The 21,042-nt window shown below is 34.0% G+C and overlaps 1 protein-coding gene and 1 long non-coding RNA gene across 4 annotated transcripts; one reads left to right on the top strand and one right to left on the bottom strand.

Moving 5' to 3' along the window:
* The first annotated feature begins 1,443 nt into the window (after positions 1-1,443).
* LOC141484085 (uncharacterized) lies at positions 1,444-16,103 on the top strand. Of its 2 annotated transcripts, none has more exons than XR_012466464.1 (3): positions 1,444-14,955; positions 15,039-15,315; positions 15,718-16,103. It is a non-coding gene; the product is annotated as an uncharacterized lncRNA (long non-coding RNA). The 2 variants fall into 2 exon arrangements; XR_012466470.1 differs by having other exon boundaries at positions 14,819-14,955; positions 15,039-15,600.
* A 269-nt stretch (positions 16,104-16,372) lies between these two features.
* Positions 16,373-20,248, bottom strand: LOC141484065 (uncharacterized). 2 transcript variants are annotated; one of them, XR_012466444.1, is made up of 3 exons: positions 17,859-20,248; positions 17,190-17,657; positions 16,373-17,099 (listed from the first exon to the last, which is right to left on the bottom strand). XR_012466444.1 is itself a non-coding variant. In XM_074179159.1 (3 exons), the coding sequence occupies exons 2-3, from the start codon at positions 17,478-17,480 to the stop codon at positions 16,710-16,712; spliced, it is 681 nt and encodes a 226-aa protein (XP_074035260.1). In that variant the 5' UTR covers positions 17,481-17,657; positions 17,859-18,208; the 3' UTR covers positions 16,373-16,709. The 2 variants fall into 2 exon arrangements, 1 of the variants encoding a protein (XP_074035260.1); XM_074179159.1 differs by having other exon boundaries at positions 17,859-18,208.
* Between the last annotated feature and the right edge of the window lie 794 nt (positions 20,249-21,042).

The following is a 21,042-nucleotide window of genomic DNA, read 5'->3' as shown; positions in this document are numbered from 1 at the left end:
CTGCCCGGACCCTAATGGTTTCTTCTGACTCTCTCAAATTAGCCTTTCTAGTAGCCACCTTCTTCGATTCCTTTTGGTTCGCCTGCACTCTGGGCTGCTTTCCTTCTCTTGGAACCATACATTTGACCATTACGTCTGATTTCCGGAATACATATTCCTTCAGTTTTCTAACGTAGCTCCTGTCTAGTCCTTCCGGTACAGAAAACGTTGTCTTTTTTCTTCCCTGGTCAATGAGTACTCGTTTTAACTCCTGCAGAACTCTGTAGAGCTCTCCTAGGTCGTTGACCCTTGTTGATTATTAGAAACACCCATCGCTCTACTAATTCTTCCACCCCTCTACTGGTTTTGTATTTAGTACTGTTCAGTAGGAACTCCACGGTACCGTCTACCGGTCTTGCTTGTAGGAGTTGTCTCAGCTCAGGAAATCTGTCGATCATTTTTCGCATTAGTCCCTTATCCCCATTATCCTGAGGGTCAGTAACCACGGCAATATCCCAGCCATCTCCATTTCTGATTGGGTTTCCCATCTCCTCCGTCATGCTGGTATATAATTCTTCCGGCCACTCCTTGTCAAGCCAATGCGTCAGATCGTCGAAGGTGGCGCCACACTGTAAAGATTTTTCGATCTCTGCTCTCATTCGTTCTCTCTCCACTCTCTCCTTTTCCTCTTCTTCCCGAGTTATTTCCTCGCCAGTACTTTGCGTCCCTGAATTCACCATTATACTATTTATGGTCTATGTGAGGCTTCTGTGGTACTTCTCCTACTCTCTTTCTTCTCCTTCTTTTCTTCTTGAGTGTTTTGTAGCACCCCCATACGTTTCTCTATCTCCATCTTTGTTGCTTCTTCTTCTTTAAGAACACTCTGAAGTAGTCCATTCATTTTTCTAATACCTCTCTTTATCTCCACTTTCGTGTTTGGCCATAGCGCTTCGTATTTCAGCATTTCTTCCATTTTATCGCTTACTTTTTTCAAGCTCTTTTCCAGCTTCGCGTACCAAACTTAACCTAACACGACCTAACATAACCTAACCTAACCCGACCTAACCTAACTCAACCTAACCAGACCTATCCTAACCCGACCCGACTTAACCTAACCTGACATGACCGAACCCAACCTAAGATGACTTCTTCTACATTTGAATAGAATGGAAAACTCTTTCAGTAGTTCCAGAACAAAAACAGAATCAACAAAACAATGCTAATATTTGGTTCATAAAAAAAAGCCGCCTTTGACACAGTTCGATACAGAGAAGGAAAATACGTCAGAAATGAAAATATTTGTAAAAACTGATGAATATATGCAGAACAATGTTATTTCGAAACTGACGTCCCAATATGGAAAAAAATAGCGATAAATTGGTGAATAAATGGTCAAAAAAGAGAAAATTCATCTGAAGTCATCTGTTGAATTTACCTAACCTGATCTGTTCTACAATTGTAGTTCCAGAACAAAAACAGAGCCAACAAAACGCAAGTGAGCCATGCTAATATTTGTATCATAATGACATAGTTCTAGACTTGGCAACATTGCAAAAACTAGATTTATGGTTCATTCACGATCAAGACTGGATAGAGGTGTTTTCTGGCGTTCAATCTCATTCGAGCGTGTTTTCAACAGTTTCGTAGTGACGTCAATAATAATACGATTCGCCAGAATGGAATGATTCAATTTGTGTCAGATGTCAAAGTGAATAATAAAAACAAACTTTTCAATTCTCTCTAACATCAAATAGAATCGGATTTGTGCAAGTAATAATGTCCCAGCTTCATTTTGTAAATCCTTAGAACGTATTTGATAAAAAAGTTTTCAGCATTTTATGAACTATAATGATCAAAATAAAGCAGGAACTGACAACTAACGTAACGTGAAATTCTTTTTCAAAACCAACCTCACGCTAGTTTTGAATCATAGTTGATTTGACGTCATCGTTTGAACGCCAGAAGGAATTTATTTGAATCACAGGCGAATACGCCTTAGCTTAGAATAATTATAAGCCGTGCAAACTGGAAATAGTTGTAGACTCGCTTTCTTAAGTAAGTTTTTGCAAAGTTTCCCATACTATAATTGTCGTATCGCTTCCAAAAATTCAGAACCTGTCTAAAGTTTAAAACAAACTTGTATTCATTTCTAAATCGGTTGCAAACAATGATGATCGCTTTAAATGAGACTGTGAATGAAATGTACATAAAGCCCAGCACAGATCTGAAGCCCCACAAAAAAACTGAAGCGTCCCTTACCTTGACCAAATTCATATTGAGCAATACAAATGCCACGAACTTTCAAAACTGAATTGCAATTGTTTTACTCAATCATTTAGATTTGCAATTTACGAACATGGCCAACTCCTCAGTTTCGAAATCTCTTTACCCTTCCTGCATATCGTTTATCGGGTTGGCAGAGAAGAAAAATACGTTAGAAATGAAAATATTCGAAAAAACTGATGAATATATAAAGGTGTCGTTTCCGATTTCATGATACCCGTATATGGCATTGACTCATATTTATAATCATCTTGACTTATTATCAAATTATATTAGAAAACAAGTTGTTACAATTTATAATATAAATTTATAATTTATGACATTAAAAATAAAATAAATACAACAATAAAAATTTATTTTTATTGTTGTATTATTTTTTTTATTATATCATTTATTTTATTATATTTTTACAACATAAACAAATGAGGTTCTCCAAAGATTTATTCAAATCCGTTGTTTTCATTTCAGTATTCAGAATTTTTGCGAGTAATTTGAACCACAAACATATTTCATGCTACTGTTGAAAAGAAAAAGCGGAAGCTACTATTTCTTTGAGATTAACTCTCACTATTGGATCACTAAAAAATGTATCTATATTTGTTGCCATCAACTTAAAAATATGGCAACAACATATGTGTAACTGAACTTTATCAGAAGGGAATACCTCATATTTGTCTGTTGCGATCTTGAAACAAATTTTCAAATATGTCAGCAATTCAATGCCATTAAATGCAATGCAAACAGCATTGATTAGCGCATGGCTGAAAACGACCACAACTTTTGAGAATTACTGGCCATTTTGTCACGTTCTGTTAGGCAAAAGCTTTGAATTTTAATAGCCAAGAACAAATGGATGTTGTGTCATGACTACATGCATACATCTCTAGAACTGGACACACTCTATTAACATTGGGAATTTGGACAACTCCTGCATAATAGAAACACCGCTTTTCTTTAGTTTCTGGTTTTCTCACAATGGTACCAGTAACATCTAAATGTAAAATTGGTAAATTAGAAGATTTTATCAATTCCAGTTGTTCTTGGCTATAGATTATAACATGGAATGGAAGACCAACGTGATGAATATAATTTTTATTTTCTTTAGCAAAGAGCATAACATCAATGAAATCATCTGAATCTTTATCTTTTTCAGATAATTTTCAGACCTAACTTTCCGATGTACATAATCAGATTTAATTTTGCCTAGATTCCCAACTTTGATAAGTTCTTCATTAGATTTAAGAACATCTTCTTGCCTTTGAAATATTGGTTTGATGTGTTCCAATTTATTCCTCACAATTTTTCGTTCGATACCTCTCACTTGAGATGTTAATTTCCCTGTATGGTTGAAATCTTTTGAAGTACTGAATACCGAGACCAAATGACTACTGTCTTCAGTGGATATTTTATTTAAACATGTTTTCAAAAACTTACAGTTATTGTGTGCACAACAAGCATATATTTTGATGGAATCTGAAGATTTGAGGTATCTCCAGTCTTTGAAATTCAAGATGCAGGTGTTATTAACAAATTCTTTCCTTAATAACGAATGCGTACCTACCTGCCACTAATTTTCTACCTCTGCATGTTTTGTGGAACTCTACATCTTTTAATGAGAATGTAGCTTCTTGGTTTACATTTGTATTTGTGTTTTCAAAGTAGGCAATGATTGAAAAATTAAGATAAAGTTAAAATATAACTGAAAAACTTAGCTCGAGCATGTGCCAAAGTTGATTATTTTGAAATGCAGTTATTACAAACTGGCTTCGTGCACTGTAGACAAATAGGCTTATGACATTTTAGACATGAGTATTTTGTCATTCTATGCATTTTAGAAGGACATAAGTGACAAATTTAACGTTTTTCCAAGACCAGAACAGTATTGTTGTCTTTCTATTCTTCATCTGGTACTCCGAATATTCTTCTAATAGTAGTGCGAATTTCACGTGGAATAAAAGAAATTGTCAAACGTCTTTTCATGTGATCTTGCACTACTTGCATGGCTAACTGTAAACCAAAAACACTTTTTTTTTTATTATTTGATTATTTTTATAGCAGTTATGCAGGATGTATGAATTTATCATTTGCCCTTCTTGACGATGCTTCAACAGTTTCATTAATCGACGAGAATTTTGCCGATGAATTGAATTTGACAGGTCCTAAACATCCTCTTCAATTACAATGAACAAACAATCAAGTGGAAGAACAGAATAATTCAAGAATTGTCAGTTTCAAAATATCTTCCCATTCAAATCAAAAATCAAATTTCTATATGCGTCACGTTCGAACAATCAATCTTTACCAAGCCAAACGGTGAATGTTATATATAGACAACAGATTCAAGTCTTTAGTTGACGCTCAACCAAAAATTTTGATTGGGCAATTACTGGTAAATACAAAAGTTATATCAGGACCTTGGCATAGGCCTGCAGCCAGTAAAATGCCTCTTGGATGGGTCATACATGGTAATTTCAGGAATAATGATCAAATTGTACCTAAAAATTTCGTTTGTTATACAGATTGCAAGGTGAAGGACGACCTCGACATTCTACATGATCTTGTCAAGGAACACTGGAAAATCGAGACTTATACAGAAGTAGGAAAGTCCAAAAGAAGATTTACGTGCTCAACAAATTTTAGATACAACAATGAAAAGAGTTGGAAATGAGCATGATACAGGTCTTCTTTGGAAAGCAGATGATCCGGTTCTACCAATTTGTAGAGACAATGCATTGAAGAGACTTCACGCTACTGAAAGAAGAATGGATGGAGACGAATCGTTTGCAAAGAACTATATCGAGAAAATGCAGCACATGGAAAGTAAAGGTTATATTTCTAAAATAGATTCTAAAAAAATCAAAAGTAATTTGGACAGAATTTGGTTCCTTCCTCATTTTGGAATAACTAACCCAAACAAACCTAACAAATTAGGAATTGTTTTTGATGCTTCTCCGAGGTCCAATGTGGTAAGTTTAAATGATTTTCTGTTAACTGGACCTGACCTTTATAATTCATTGCAAAAAATACTCCTTAACTTTCGTATAACAAAGTTTTCTTTCACTTCTGACATCAAGGAAATGTTTCTTGGGGTCAAAGTGAGAAAGGAAGATAGAATCTCTCAACGGATTTTATACAGAGGAATGGAGAGAACAGAACAACTAGATATTTATGAAATAAACGTTGTTTTCTTCGGCTCAACTTTTGGTCCCTGCTTAGCACAAAAAGCAAAAAATAGAAACGCTCGAGACTTCAGCGAGTACTACTCGAAAGCAGCAAGGGATATAATCGACGCTCAGTATATGGACGACTATCTTGGAGGAGCAGATACGGCAGAAGAAGCAGCACAGATTATAAATGATGTAATATATGTACATAGTACATAGGAAATTTTTAAATTCGTAATTGGACAGCTAATGATTCAAATATATTAAAAGATGAAGATAATAGGTTATTAGCCGATTGCCAAAAAAATTTTGATAAAAACGAATCATCAAAGGAAAGAATATTAAGTGTCTGGTGGGATCCTAAAGATGACCCATTCACTTTCAAAACCAATTTCAATAAAATAGATAAAAGTCTATTAGATACTGGACGAAAACGATCTAAAAGAGAAGTTTTGAAAGTGGTGATGTCAATTTTCGATCCCATAGGATTCCTAGCAAATTTTATGGTACAAGGTAAAATACTTCTCCAAGATATCTGGAGAAGTAAAATCGACCGGGATGATGACATTTCCGATAACTTGTACATGAAATGGACAGAATGGATTGACGATCTAAAAAATATTCATCATTTCAAACTTCCACGACAATTTTGCACAATTTTGCAATCACATTTTTTGTGATTCTTCTGAGAACGCCTACGCTGCTGTAGGTTACATTCGTTGGGAACAAAACAAATATGTGAAGGTTTGCTTCGTGACAGCCAAAACTCGAGTATCACCTTTGAAACCTTCATCAATACCCCTCCTGGAATTACAGGCTGCATTGATAGGAGCTAGATTAGGTTCTTATTTGACCAAATCTCTGCAACTCAATATTTCTAGCACGTTCTATTGGACTGATTCACAAACCGTACTCCATTGGATACGATCAGACGCTAGACGATTTAAAATGTTCGTTGCGCAACGTCTTGGAGAATTACAAGAATTAAGCAACGTTTTTGAGTGGAAGTATGTTTCGTTAAAGCAGAACGTTGCAGATGAAGCAACTGAGAGTTATGGTAAAATTAATTTCTCAGCTGAAAGCAGATGGATAAATGTTTCCAGAAAAGACTGTTCAATCAATCAATGTTTCGATCAAGCAGAATTAGAAATGAGAAAAGATTTTGTTTGCGTACAGACTGTGCTTAGTGAAATCCAAACTCCACAAGTTAAACATTTTTCAAAATGGCAAAAATTACTACGTTCAACCGCATAAATGTTCAGAAAAAACAGAAAAGATGGGGAACTTGATGTACTGGAATTGGACAGAGCAAAAATTCAGTTATGGAAAAAGGTACAGTTTGAATCATACCCTGAAAAAATAATAATTCTCAAAAGGAAGGGGAAATTGACGCCGTCAAATAAATTATACACATTTGATGAAACAGTAGGACTGATAAAATGTTATGGGAAAATCGATAATGCATTTGTTAATGAAAACACCAAAAGGCCTGTCATATTAAATGCCAAACATGAAATCACAAAATTAATCATCAAATACCACCATGAACTCGTGAACCATCATGGTCAAGAAACAGTTGTCAATAATCTACTTCAAGAATATTGCATTCCCAAAATTCGCCAAGCAGTTCGAAGCTGTTGGGCAAATTTCAAAATTTGCCGAAACAAAAGAAGTACTCCAAAAATTCCTCTAATGGGACAATTGCCAGTTTGTCGACTCGAACCCACTGTGAGACCGTTTATCAAAACCGGAGTGGACTATTTTGGACAATTGAAATAACTGTTAAAAGATCACACGAGAAACGATATAGTGTAATACTTACTTGCATGGTTACATGAGTTAGAAATAGCCCAAGACATGACCACTAATGGATTCATTCATGTATTCAGACAATTTGGTTGCAGAAGAAGTTTCCCAGAAGAAATTTCTAGCGATAATGGAATCAACTTCAAAGGAGCGGAAGCGGAACTGGCAGAAAATCTTCAGAGTATGGACCAAGAGGAAATTCAAAAATATTGCACACTGAAAAATGCTAAATGGGCATTCAACCCACCGTTAGCACCGCATATGGGTGGCGCATGGGAACGTTTGATACAATCCATCAAAAAACATTTGAAAGAAATTTTAAGGAAAAGATATCCCCCAAGAATATGTCTTGAGGACAGCCTTCGCAGAAATACAAAACATTTTGAACTCCCGACCACTGACGCACGTATCAACTGATCCAAATGATTCTGATGCACTGACTCCAAACCATTTTTTAATTGGGCCATTATATGCGGCATTACCTTGTTCAAAGATTGAAAAAACTAATTCAGATTTCCTGAAGAAATGGAAGACAGCTCAGAAGATTGCCGATATATTCTGGCAATGTTGGTCACGTGAGTATGTGCCATCACTAATTAAAAGAAGCAAATGGAACAATGAAGAGAATCCTCTCAAAATAAATGATATTGTTCTCATTTATGACCCTAACGCACCTTGGAGCTGTTGACTCAAAAGAAAAATAATACATCTTTATCCAGCAAAGAATGGAAAAATACGTGTTGCCGACGTTATGTCAGCCAAGAAAATAATTTTCCGAAGACCAGTCTCCAGATTATGTATGTTGCCAGTACACGACCAGAACGAAAAGATGAGTAATTGTTGATGGGGCAATTACTGAAGGGGAGAATGTTGGAGTTTTATTTCGTTCATTTAGTTTAAATTTGTTACATTCTGTATAATGATATTTGATGTTTATTAATATTTGATAATATGTATAAGTTATGTGTGACGTTGTTGAAAAAAAATAGAGATTAGAGTTTGACAGACAAAAAATTGGATTTTAATTTGGTTCTTTGAGACTGGATATTTCCAATAATTCCTAATTTACAGGTAAAGTCAAAACAATTGTTTTGAGCTGGTTGCCTATGCAATCAGTGGCACATAAAATATAAAAATGATAAGAACATTCTGTCTCTAAATGAATGATACTTTGTGAAAATAAATCTGGAGACATATATAAACTCCCAAACTGTTTGGCTCCTGTATTACTGTGTGCCTTGAAATAACTGTATTAATTGATTTCATTCAAAGTGATACTAGCCGCCGTTGCAAAATTTGTACATACTTTACATGAATGTTTTCTTAAACATTTTCTCAAAAGATATTCACAAACAGCCCAAGCTGTTGCCTTCGGGAGTGGTTAGAGTTCTATAATCATTTGTTTCTACTGCCAAAGGTTTATAGGGATTTTTTGGAACTCCCACAAAAATCTTCATTCTATTTATGACAGCATCCGTAATATTAGATAGAATCTAACTAGTATCTTTTACACAGTTAGTTCCTTCTGTTTGTGTGAAATACTGTACAGTAAATGTGCTTTTAAAAACATTCGTAATTTGAATAGGAGTTGGGTTTCTGGCATTTCCACAAGTATTTCTCAGTTGGCCAAAATAATTTCCCACACAGTCCTGATGTATATTCCTCGTCAATATTAGGAGTATCCTTCACTATGTAGGTTTCCCCGAAGTTGCAGAAGTACCGAAATTGTTATTTGCCACCCCTCAATGAATCTCATTTGTCCAGTCGTGTTTTTTCTTTTTTGACACTACAGTTAATTTGCTGAAAAATATTTTCATTTCTTTCAGAAAATCAATTTGTTATGATGTTCCGAAAACAGGTTTATTCAAATCTTTGACATCGTCAAATCTATTTGAATTTGAAATATCAAACAATTCATTCATTTTTTCAATGAATGTAGCCGTCCCTATTGCTGCTGACGGTATCTAATTGAAACTGGCATAAGTATTCATCGCTGTACCTACCGAATGACTGAAAACTTGACTGGCTAATTTAACCTTCATCCTTTCAAAGGTACTTGAAAACAAATGAGAATCATTAAGTTTGGGTGCTAGTCTATATCATCATTATCAAAAAAATGGATTCTGTTGATTGTGCTGATGTCGTAAAAAAATACGGAGACATTTTTCAAGGAGTTGGTTGCCTTGAGGAACCTTTACACATTCAACTGAAATTAAATGCAGTACCTAAAATCTACTCAGCAAAAAAAATCCGTTTCTTCTAATACTTGTTTAAGGGCTGTTTGGAGAGGAGATGGAGCCGCATGGAATCATCTCTAAAGTAAACTATTCCACAGAATGGGTCAATTCGATAGTACTAGTCACAAAAAAGATGGCTCTTTGAGAATTTGCTTCGATCCGGTTAGGTTAGGTTAGGTTATCAGTGTCTGTTCAACCTTTATAGAGAACAGAGTACCTTCCTTAAATATTATCAGTGAAACAGTGGCATGCCATGTCGTTAAGAAGAGAAAATACAATAATTTTGGACTTCAAAAACGTTAGAAAAAAATCACCTAACATTAACATACATCGATCTGTTTAGAATATGTTTCTCCGTTAATCAGCTGTTGCCCCCATACGAACGACAACTCTCAGAAGTTGAGAGATCGATGGATCAAAAGTAAATTCAATTTTACCAATGATCAAGGTGTGTGCATACAATTTGATCATATACGTAACAAAGTATACATAAATGTAATATCAGAACTACTAGTTTCAAGGGCAATCAAGAAATATGAAGATGTAAAATTGATATATAATGATGAGGAACAAGATCATGAAATCTATATTTCTGCAGAGGAAAACGATACATGGGTAAGAATTTTCCCCCAGAACTCAAAAATAGTAAATTGATGGAACATTTTGCTCAATATGGAAAAGTGAAAACAATTAGGAATGAAATGTGGTCAGGAAACGAGTTTTATAATGTTGAAAGCGGTGTTAGATAGATATTAATTTCAATGAAAAAGAAGATACCTTCTTATGTTACTATTGAAGGAATAATTTCCTTAGTCACATATAAAAACTTGCATGATATGTGCCAAATCGGGTCATGGAAGAAGGAAATGTCCATCGAAACCTATTAATAGAATTTTGGAAATTGGAAGACCTAATGCTCCAAAAAGTGTAGAGAATCGAAGAATCACATATCAATATATCTAATAGAGACGTGCATGAAGTGCAGGCAAACTTGGACACAGTTTCGGAGTTGGAAGTTGCAACGGTACAAAATAGTGGTCAGTCAGATAAGACATTTAGTGAGAGCAGAAACGTGAGTAGTCAGTTCTTCGTTGAAGCCCTGCCTGAAGTTATTGTCCACAACCCTCCAGGATAATTTCTCAACATAACTGCGGACGCGAGAGCGGCGCCTACACAAGAAGAAGACATGATTCAACCAACCCCCAGTGAAGACAAACGCGAGAAGAAAATGGAAAAAAAACGAAAGAAAAAATCAAAAAGCAGTGGAAGTTCAGAAGAAGAAAGAAAAGTCTCAAAACTACAGATAAATTTGAAAACAAGCAGTAGCCAGAATCTACAAACAAATTGATGAAAATTTTTGATAATTTGATAATGAGAAGTGTTTTCAAACAACTAATTCCACGATAATCTTGGCTCGAAGGACCATTAATGTTTGTGCGATTGATAATTGCGTAAATAAATAATAATTATTCAGATGCGATGCGAACTGTATATAAAACTCACCCGTTTTTATCTGCGTTCTCTCCTTTCGTCTTTATCTCTCGCTCTGGTGAGGTAGGTGATAAAAGTTAAGGAAAAGAAAGGAAATCAAGATGGGATCTTCTTTCCACTATTTGTTGACCGATAATAATCAGATGAACAACCGGGCACGATTCAACGCGGTGGAACCAAGTAATTATTACTCTTCGTTGATTTCTTTTTAAAACACTCTCAAAACACTGATTTTAATATAATTTCGGGGAAAAAGCCTTCCACTCTCCTTTTCAACGTGCGATTGCGATATATATTCTTTCACTTTTTTCAAACAAACTTTTTATACCAGTTGCCTTGTTTTATTTGATTCAAAGTATAAAGCCTGGTCTACACAACATTAAAGCCTGCGCTTCCAATCAGTCATTGTAATTGGTAATTGAAATATCCAGAACCTGAATATTGTATATGGGTGAATAGATATAGAATTAAAAGTGTCAATTTATTCTTATGTAGATCTTGTTATAAGTTTTTTTTGTATATTTGAAGAAGAATAATATTATTCTAAATTTACAAAGAGATTAGAGAATATTTTCATTTATTTTATCAAACGTGTCATATCCACTCCATTTATCAACACCACATGGTGTCAAAATAGACACTATGTGGTGTCAAAATTAATTTAAAGAATTTTTGTTCGTACTCAAGCTACGTTATGAATGTAACATGGATTTACATGATACGAACAATAAATTTATTTGTTTCATTGATTATATTGTAACGCGGATAGTGATGATTAATGTATCACAATTATTTATGAAAAATTTACTCTCAACAGTGATGTAGATGACATATTGAAAAACTGAAAAAACAAATATATATATAGTATTTTATTTCATTCACTTTTGAATTACAATTTATCAAAAGCTAATTTTTATAAATGACATCTTGATTCTGAAGTGAGTGCGCCATTCAGGTCGGTTGTAATGAATGAAACAGGGTAGTTGCACTTGTAAATGGAATTTGTTTCGATAATCTCTTGGCAATTTATGCCATGCATATAAGAATTCGGTTGGTTCTGCTCTTTCAATCAAATAGTGTAAGGGAAAATTTTTCAGTTCTTCTTCACTGAAGTGATGTAAATTTCGTAACATGCTTCTTGATTCATTTTTTTCTTGGTTTAAAAACTTGATTCTCGGCTGGTACAAGAGAAATAACATCATACACAGTTGTATACTGATTTATATATAATAAAAAATGTGTTGTGGTATGGGATAGTGGGGAGAAGATGAAGAAGTAGAATGATTATTCTTTTTCCAAAAACAAGTCTTAACTTGTAATAAAAAACATTTTTTGTTTCATCATCATCATCATTCATTATGAAATTTGTATACTGAAAGAATACATTTGATAGGGCATATACACATTTATCTTTATTATTACTATGATAAAAACACACGGAGTCTTCTTTTTCCAGTGCAAGATGTTCATCCAATTCATAAACCGTACAATTACAATATTTCTTGATAAAGTTGAATTTTTCTCTACCTTTTACATTCACAACGTCTGCACTTTGCGTTAGATATCGTATAATATTTTCAAATTGATTTAGAGTCGTGGTTTTTCATTAACCAAGTTAACCAATGGTTAACCATCAACCAATGGTGGTTTGAATACGTAATGACTGATACGGCGATTGTCATCGTGACAGGATAATTCTTTCACTACGTATTTATTATTTTCAACTTTAGAACGTTGAAAATCGATAACTAATCTCATATTCAAAAATTTTTCAATTGTCGTTCAACTAATTTTCTCTTCTCTAAATTTTCAATTTCAGCCTTGAGTTGTGTCAACTGGCGTAGAAATTGAACTAGTCTACATCTATACTGAACTAACATTATCAACTGACTGACTGACTCATTGTCGCACTATTTTATTCAACGGATCATAATATCATTCTTTTTCATGAAATATTGGACAATATGCAAACACATTATTTCCTGTAGATTTTGATGTTTCAAATTCTATTCGTAAAACTACAGATCCACTCTGAATGATTTATTTTTGATGAGAACAGTCTATATGAATAATGGGAGCTTTGTCTTTGAATTCTTTCGGGTTAAATATGAGCTGATTTGTTTGGATGTGATAATAGCTTTCTTGGAAATTAGCAAACATTTCATATAGTGATGCAAATCAATTTTCATCGAAATCCAAATTTGAATATTGGTAGGGAAATCTCTCAATATTCAAAAATAGTCGTTCATTTGTCAAAATACAATGATTGAATTTACTCATATCTTTCAGAATCTGACCTTTTCGAGCATCTTGAAAAGCAATAATTATGTGTCGAGGACTTTCTAATTGAGTTGAAGTTTTCACAGACCAAGTGTGACGAGTTGAATAATTTAGAGTGGGATATTCTATCAATTTCCAACTTCGAAATCCAATTGGTAATTCTGTACTATTACGAACATTTTATTCAAGCGCAATTGTTCGTTAATATTTGGTGTTATATGGGGTACGTTCCAATACAGTTCCATATTTCCAAGGACCTTTCGGTTTGATTTGAACTCTAACTTTATGATTCACTGTCAAATCATCTAAGGATCTGACACCTTTTCTATCATGATATCTGTTTTGATTTTCTTTCGTTTCTCTTAAATAAACATATCTTTTATTATAGTTTTTTGTTTTGAAGTGAATATAAGCTCTTGAGGAAGTATTCCTCTTAAATTTCTGTTCATCAATAGATTAGCTGGTGTCGCTTCTTTGTCTATAGGTGTATTCGTTAATTCTAAAAGAGCTAAATATGGATCTTTGTCATCATAATACAATTTTTTCAACATGTTTTTACAGTTTGTATGGCTCGCTCAACTTGATCATTTGACTGTGGGTATCTAGGTGAAACTCTAACATGCTAAAATTCCCACTTTTCGGAGAACGATTCAAATTCATGAGAAGAGAATTCTGGTCCTGAATCATAAACGACAATTTTTGGGATTCCAAATCAAGCAAAAATTGTTTTCAATTTTGAAATAACATTATTACTAGAAATATTCTTATTTAAATATGCAATTTCTACATATTTTGAATAGTAGTCAATCACGAATACATATGATTCATTCAATGAGTGAAATATGTAATAACCTACTTTGTGAAATGGCAATTCTACTATTTCATGAGATACGAGTGGTTCTGATCTTTGAGAGTTTGCATTTGTTTGACAAATGTGGCATGATAACATCATATCTTGTATATATTTGTTCATTCCTGGCCAGTAGAATAATACATTTACTTTGGCTATAGTTTTGTTGATGCCCATATGGCTATAATGTCATTTTTCCAATATTTCTTGCCTACATGCATTTGAAACTATGAATTTGTGTCCTTTATACACCAAACCATTCACTTCAGATATATCATGTTTGAATCTATGATATAATTTTTGTGTTTCAGTTAAATGTGTTATGTTGTTAGGCTAGCCGTCTTTCAAATATGATTTCAGAGTCGCCAACTCATTGTCTTCATTTGTTTTCTTAGAAGTTCTTTTCGTTTATTCTCAGTTACATTTAAATTCAATGAAATCAAATATACTTAGGCCCATTTGCACCAACACCACTTAGTAGTTGAGGTCTACTTAAATATTTAAGGTTAACTTAATGATTTGCACCAATACTTAATTGTCACTTATATTCGCTAAGTTATCCTTACATATGAGTAGAGGACAGTCTGACACTTAACCAATTTAAGGGAGAGATTTTTTTACATTACTCATTAATTACTTGTAAAACTTGAGCAATGGAGGTTTTTAACGATGCAGATGCGTTTCTAGATGATCTAGAAATTGTGGAAATTATTATACACCGATTTACTCGAAGAACTAATGATAGAGCGAATTATTTTGATTCATTAGAAGAACATGATTTTGTTCGAAGATTCCGTTTAACAAAAAACACCGTTTTAATGGTATTAGAGTTGATTGAAGAGGAAATTGAATTCACAAATAATAGGTATTTGTTAATATAAGCGAACCTATGTTATAAAAGCGCCAAATCTGATCAATATATAACTACTTATAAGTAAACTCTTTTAGGAACTTCTCTGTTTCACCAATTAATCAACTTTTAGTCGCATTGCGTTTTTATGCCACAGGGACCCATTTATTACAAATAATTGATTTTGGAGGAATGCATTATTCTACTGTGTCTCGAATAGTAAAACGTGTATCCCGGCATTAGCTCGACAGTCTATTAAATTTCCACAAACCCAAGCACAAATAAGTCTAACAAAAAACAAATTCTATGACATAGCATCATTCTCAAATGTAGTGGGTGTCATAGATTGTACCCATGTAAAGATTGAATCTCCAGGTAGGTAACTTTTTTCTTCAGAGGAAAATAAATAATTAATTAACTTACACGTTTCTTTCGGCTACCATGAGGTACGTATTTTAGGAGGTCCAGATGCAGAAATTTTTAGAAATAGACAAGGATACTTCTCCATTAATGTACAAGCCGTGTCAAATGCAGATTATATGCTTAATAACTTATTAGTTAAATGGCCTGGCTCTTCTTATGATACAACAATTTTTAATAATTCAAATCTTAAAAGAAAATTTGACAATAATACAATTCCAAATAATTGCTATCTTCTTGGTATGTAAAACAGACCGATGAATTCATCAATTACAATGAAATACATTATAGTATTCGTTTATATTGATATAAGTACATTACATTTAACTAGCTTCTATGTATGCTTGTTTCTTGCAGGTGATAGTGGTTATGAATTACAAACATATTTATTGACCCCTCTCCTTGACCCTATTCTACCAAAGGAACAGCTTTATAATGAGTCACACATTCGAACAAGCATATAGCATATGGCTATAGGTTGAAACTTGATACAACTTTAGAGGTTATCATATCAACAGGAGTTCTTCACAATATCGCAAAAAGGATGGGTGAAGGAGAACCCCCATTACCAGATGAGGACCATTGAGGACCATGAATTTCAGCAGCTTATTAGACACGGGAATATTCCAGATGTGCCCCGCCTTAATGGGCGAAGAAATTTAAGAGGAATTCATGTCAGACAAACTTTAATTGACAATTACTTCGCCAATTTATAATTAAAATTTACGGTAAACTTTTCAAAATATTTTGTTTCTTCCTTAAACCCATTCCTTCAACTAAGGTAATCCTACAAAAATATATATATATATATATATATATATATATATATATATATATATATATATATGTGATTTTTGGTTAAACTATCAAAAGGGACCGATGTAATTCCTGCAGTTTGAAAATTAAAATAACTTCTTTGATGAATTTTGCTAAGAAAGTATATAATGTTGCACAAAATTTGTAAATTTTTCTGCATTATCGTTATGCAATACTGAAAGTATTTTCCCAGACATATTTTTTCAATTTTAATAAGATTCCAGAACTACATATGTTCCATTAGAATCATTCTAACATAAATCACAATACAATTTAAAAAAAAATTAAATAGCTACAGTAATGCTATTTTCATTGTAGATAAATATCAAGTACTCCCATAAAATAAAATCGAAACCCTCTTACATAATACAAGACTTGCAATTATGACCAACATTAATTACATTAATTAAAATGTTATAGAATATAACCTTGTTTCAGTTTAGGCACATCTTATTTTTCTTAAGAAAAATTCAAATATAAAATACGTTCAAAATAAAATAACAATTCTGAACCAAATCAGAGAAATCAGAAGCTTATAAATTGAATATAGGACATGTACTGGGAGATTTAGTGATTTTGTTTAAATGTGCTTTTTTTATGTCTATCTCTAATTCTAAGGACTGGCGATTCAGCTCGTACTCCATTTTCACTCTGTCTAGTTCTATCTTATTAATTTCAATTTTCAGATCAGCTAGCTCTTCATACTTTTTTGATAGGTTGGAGTAACTAATATTTGATACCACTGGCCTTCTTCTGGAACTCCATCTGTGTTGTTGTGTTTTTTTTACTGGTGTCACTACTTCACAAGCAGGTTTAGATGGTTTTTTTGATTTTGGTACCAGTTTTGGGTTTAAAGGGCTTTTAAGATGTCTTTTTGTATAATCACCCCAGTTTAGGGCATTCACATCATTTTCTTCACTTGCCTAAAATAAAAAGTAAATGAGGTAAGTATAACGCAAAGTTAATGTCATAAAGAAGATTTTTGAGTAAATTTGTTTTCATTTTTTACTTACCTCATTTTCACTCTCCCTGTCAAACTCTATTATAATTTCTTCCTGTTCAGGGTCTTCCACTACATTAAAATCATTACTATCTGGATCTAATGAATTGTCTAATGCAAACACACTTGTTTTATTCATGATTGATAATGCCAATTCTTTGTTTGGATCGTTGACTGTAATCCCAGACCCTCCTCCAGTACATGGAATTGACGTTTTCTCTTCAGCTACTTCCTTCCTAATATTCCTTTTGATATTATCATATAATTTTTTCAAAGATTCCACTGGTGTATTCTTGATTTGCATTTTCACTATTATACAAATCTGTAATTTTATTCCATGCAGTTACCTTCTCTTTCCAAGTAACTCCATCAGTTTTTTTGAACTCTACTACATGCTTATATTTACTCACACAATTTAGAAGTAATGATCTATCATTTTTAGTATAGTTCTGGGAACGTTTTCTTTTGCCACTTGAGGATTCTGTAAAAAATAATAATTAAATGAATCAGTCTGTTATAATGGACCTGATAAAATATGAAAAATATTCAATTATTGATCAAGACTGTTTTTATTAATGTCTAATGACAGGGCTTTCTTTTCTAAAAAAAACACTGCATGCTTGTGGAGGCACATAATTATGATGTCCGTCAAGACTAATGAAAAAGCATTTCAAATACTTACCCATGTTCTAAACACGGTTCATCTGACTACAAACAATCTCAGAAAATCTATGAGATCAAATAAAGAAACGCTGAACGCTGGAGAGAGGATCGCCGCGACCATAACGTTATAACAGTAACCTTACATTCTGTCAAAAAACATGACAAAATATATTAATTGAAGTTAGCTAAAAGTGAATCCCAGTGGCTCTCAACCGTTAATGTTAACCTTAGTTCAGGTCAACTTGAAACCGCATCGTGCAACAAACTTTATCTTTAAGTTCCACTTGGTGTTAAGTGGAGCTTTGTTAAGGAAAAAGTTGAGTTGGGTCGGTGCAAATGGCCCTAAGGCTGTTTAAATGAAACTTAAAATAATTACGCTGTCCAGTAACCATAGAGACACGTTTCACTATATCACTTTCACTAACATTTTGAATATCATCTATTAAAGGATAAGAAAAAACGTTGGAAATTCTGCGTCTCCTCAAAAATTTAACTGAAAAACCTCCTTTAGAATTTCCACTGTTTTTTTCTATAATTTGACCGATATAGTGAACAAAGGTACCATTATGTTTTATAAAGAACTTGACAATAACAAAGTCCTTTAATTTAAAACCACTGAATTCCTCTTCATTTTCATCGATAGGTACTTCTTCTTCATAGGGAGACTGATCACTTTCTTCAAACAATACCTCCTGATCCTCTTCCGATGATGATGAAGAAGTATCAGCTTTTCTCTTGCTTTCTTTCTTATTAGTAGCGGCTTTGCTAGTATTTGGTTCATTGAATACTTGCCTCTTGGTATTCTTCATCATTTTTGCTTTAAGGTTTTCTTCTATCTCCAGCTTCTCTGGAGTGTCGGTTAATATTCGGGTGCGGCCTGGTTTTCGACCAGCAGTGGTCTTCTTTCTTGGAGGCGCTACTGGATAGGGGCGGACTAACTCCGGTGAAACAAATGTCAGGTTTCCGTTTCCATCACCTGCTTTTGAAGAACCAGCAACAGCTAAATCTTCAGTTATCGCGGTAGAATTAGACATGCCATCGATATTGGGTTCATTTGGAACTGGACGATCTGATACGGATGAAGAAAGAAAGTCAATGTCTGTAAAAATATCTGCATTACACGGATAAATTCCTGTTTTGGAAAAACCGCTCTCTATATTAGATTTGCTGAATGCTGGGGAATATGCTTTCCCAACTAGTTCAGCAATTTCATAAATGGTGATAGTCTTTCCTGGGTTATTCATCATCCACTTATCAGCTTCATTATTATAGAAACGTTTGAAAGCGTAGAATACGGATACGTCCAATGGCTGGAGTTTGTTGCTGCAGTGCGGTGGTAATGTTAGTATATGGATACCATTTTCTTTCGAAAAATTGATAACATCTATCGAAATATGGCTTTCGTGATTAATATTAATAATATAGGCTTTTCTTTGGACGAACTAACATTGGCAGCAAAATGTTTCATATAATCCATGAAAATTGACGTTGTCATCCAGCCTGATGGCGACGCTGTCCCAGCAGACCCATGTGGTGCATTTTTCAGCATATAGTCCCTAAAATTGACCCTTGGAAAAATAAAGAAGGGCGGTACTGAATTCCCAATAGCATTTATAGCACAGCAAACAGTGACTAAGGACCCCCTCTCCGCAGATAATACCTTACCGTCCTGTTTTTTCCCCTTTTCTGCAATTATTTTCCCGGGGTTCTGGACTGTAGTAAACCCAGTTTCATCAATATTGAAAACTTGAGATGGATCAAAATTGTACCTTGCATACAACGCTTCTAACTTCTCAAAAAATCCAGACACATTCTTCCTATTAAAACTTGTGGCTCTTGACAGGCTGGTAGCCTCAGGTTTTCGTAATGAAAGATTTGGGTGTCTGTGGAAAAAAACTAAAAGCCAAAATTTTCCTGCTGTTTTGTTAGTTTCCCAAGTTTCTGGAACAGTTTTTTTGTTGGCAATGGCAAACTGGTAAGCCAGTTCTTTCGTCTGCTTCAGATCGAGACCATAGTGCATATGGCTTGCTTTGATCAAATAGGTGGCTAAATGATCTTCTTCGGCCTTTGTGAAAATCTGTTTACTTGTATGTACAGAACCGAATGTGGAACTATCGGGTAAGTTTCTTTCTTTGACGTATCTGGCTAGTGTTGACTTTGGGACATCATAATCTTTTGCAGCGGTTCTTATTGATTTTCCATTGTCAACAACATCTGAATAAGCCCTCTGGATAACATCAAAATTCAGGGTTTTTCGTGGTTTCCGCTTTAATTCTGCGCCTTATTTTTTTTTATAAATGCTCGGCATTTTTATCTGAAAAGTAAGAAAACAGGTATTTCGATATACCTCCCCAAAGTGAGCAAATCAGCATCTATAAACTGAATTTGTATACGCTAAAAATGCAGTAGTTATGTTTTGGACAGTGCGTATAGGTATGTTTGGGAAATTTGGCTCGTCCCAAACATACCTACCACCTTGTGGCCCAAACGTACCTACTGAGCAATGAATATTTCAAAGCTGATTTTAAAAATCATAGGTTATGTGTATAAAATTCAAATGTAGATATAATCGTTTGCTATGGTATACAAATATTAAGACTCACTTACCTAACTTGGTCAGCAGATATGGTCCTTAACAATAAAAACAACTTCTGGTAGTTAGAAATTTACTTTTTGACCCACTAAATTGAATAATTTCACCTGTTGAACAGTAAAACCACATGTGAACTTCTAACTTCGTTTTAGGAATGGCTGCAATGGTGGTAACCATGTGTCACGACATTAAAGCGGTAAATTCAAAAGTTTCCTATTTAATGAGGGTGTCCCACACATACCTACGTCCCAAACGTACCTACCCACCCCTAGTATACTACGCACTTCCCACTGAAAATTAGAACACACTTGCCCCGTTATGGTTTTTTAACGAGGCAACTGTTTAGTAAATGTCATTTTTATGTAAACCTGACTTTATGAAAAAAATAATGTATAAAATATAATTATTATTACCTTCACTACTCACTACACCTCTTACAAAAGCTTATAAGTCTCTAGGATGATGACTGTCGATTTTTGATGTGTACTCAGTGCCACAATATGCCGATGAATGTTGAACAGGTGGTCAGTTAGCTGATATAGAAAACTACAACAGTTTGGTAATTTAGATAGAAGACACATTATCATTCAACTCGATTCGGGTAGATGTC

The sequence above is a fragment of the Leptinotarsa decemlineata genome, unplaced genomic scaffold, assembly GCF_025532065.1.
Source record: "Leptinotarsa decemlineata unplaced genomic scaffold, Ldec_3_MD MMD2_P_RNA_scaffold_14, whole genome shotgun sequence".
Classification (NCBI taxonomy): Eukaryota; Metazoa; Arthropoda; class Insecta; order Coleoptera; family Chrysomelidae; genus Leptinotarsa; species Leptinotarsa decemlineata.
Note: the sequence above shows the minus strand (reverse complement) of the source record. Positions and strands in the feature narration are given on the sequence as shown.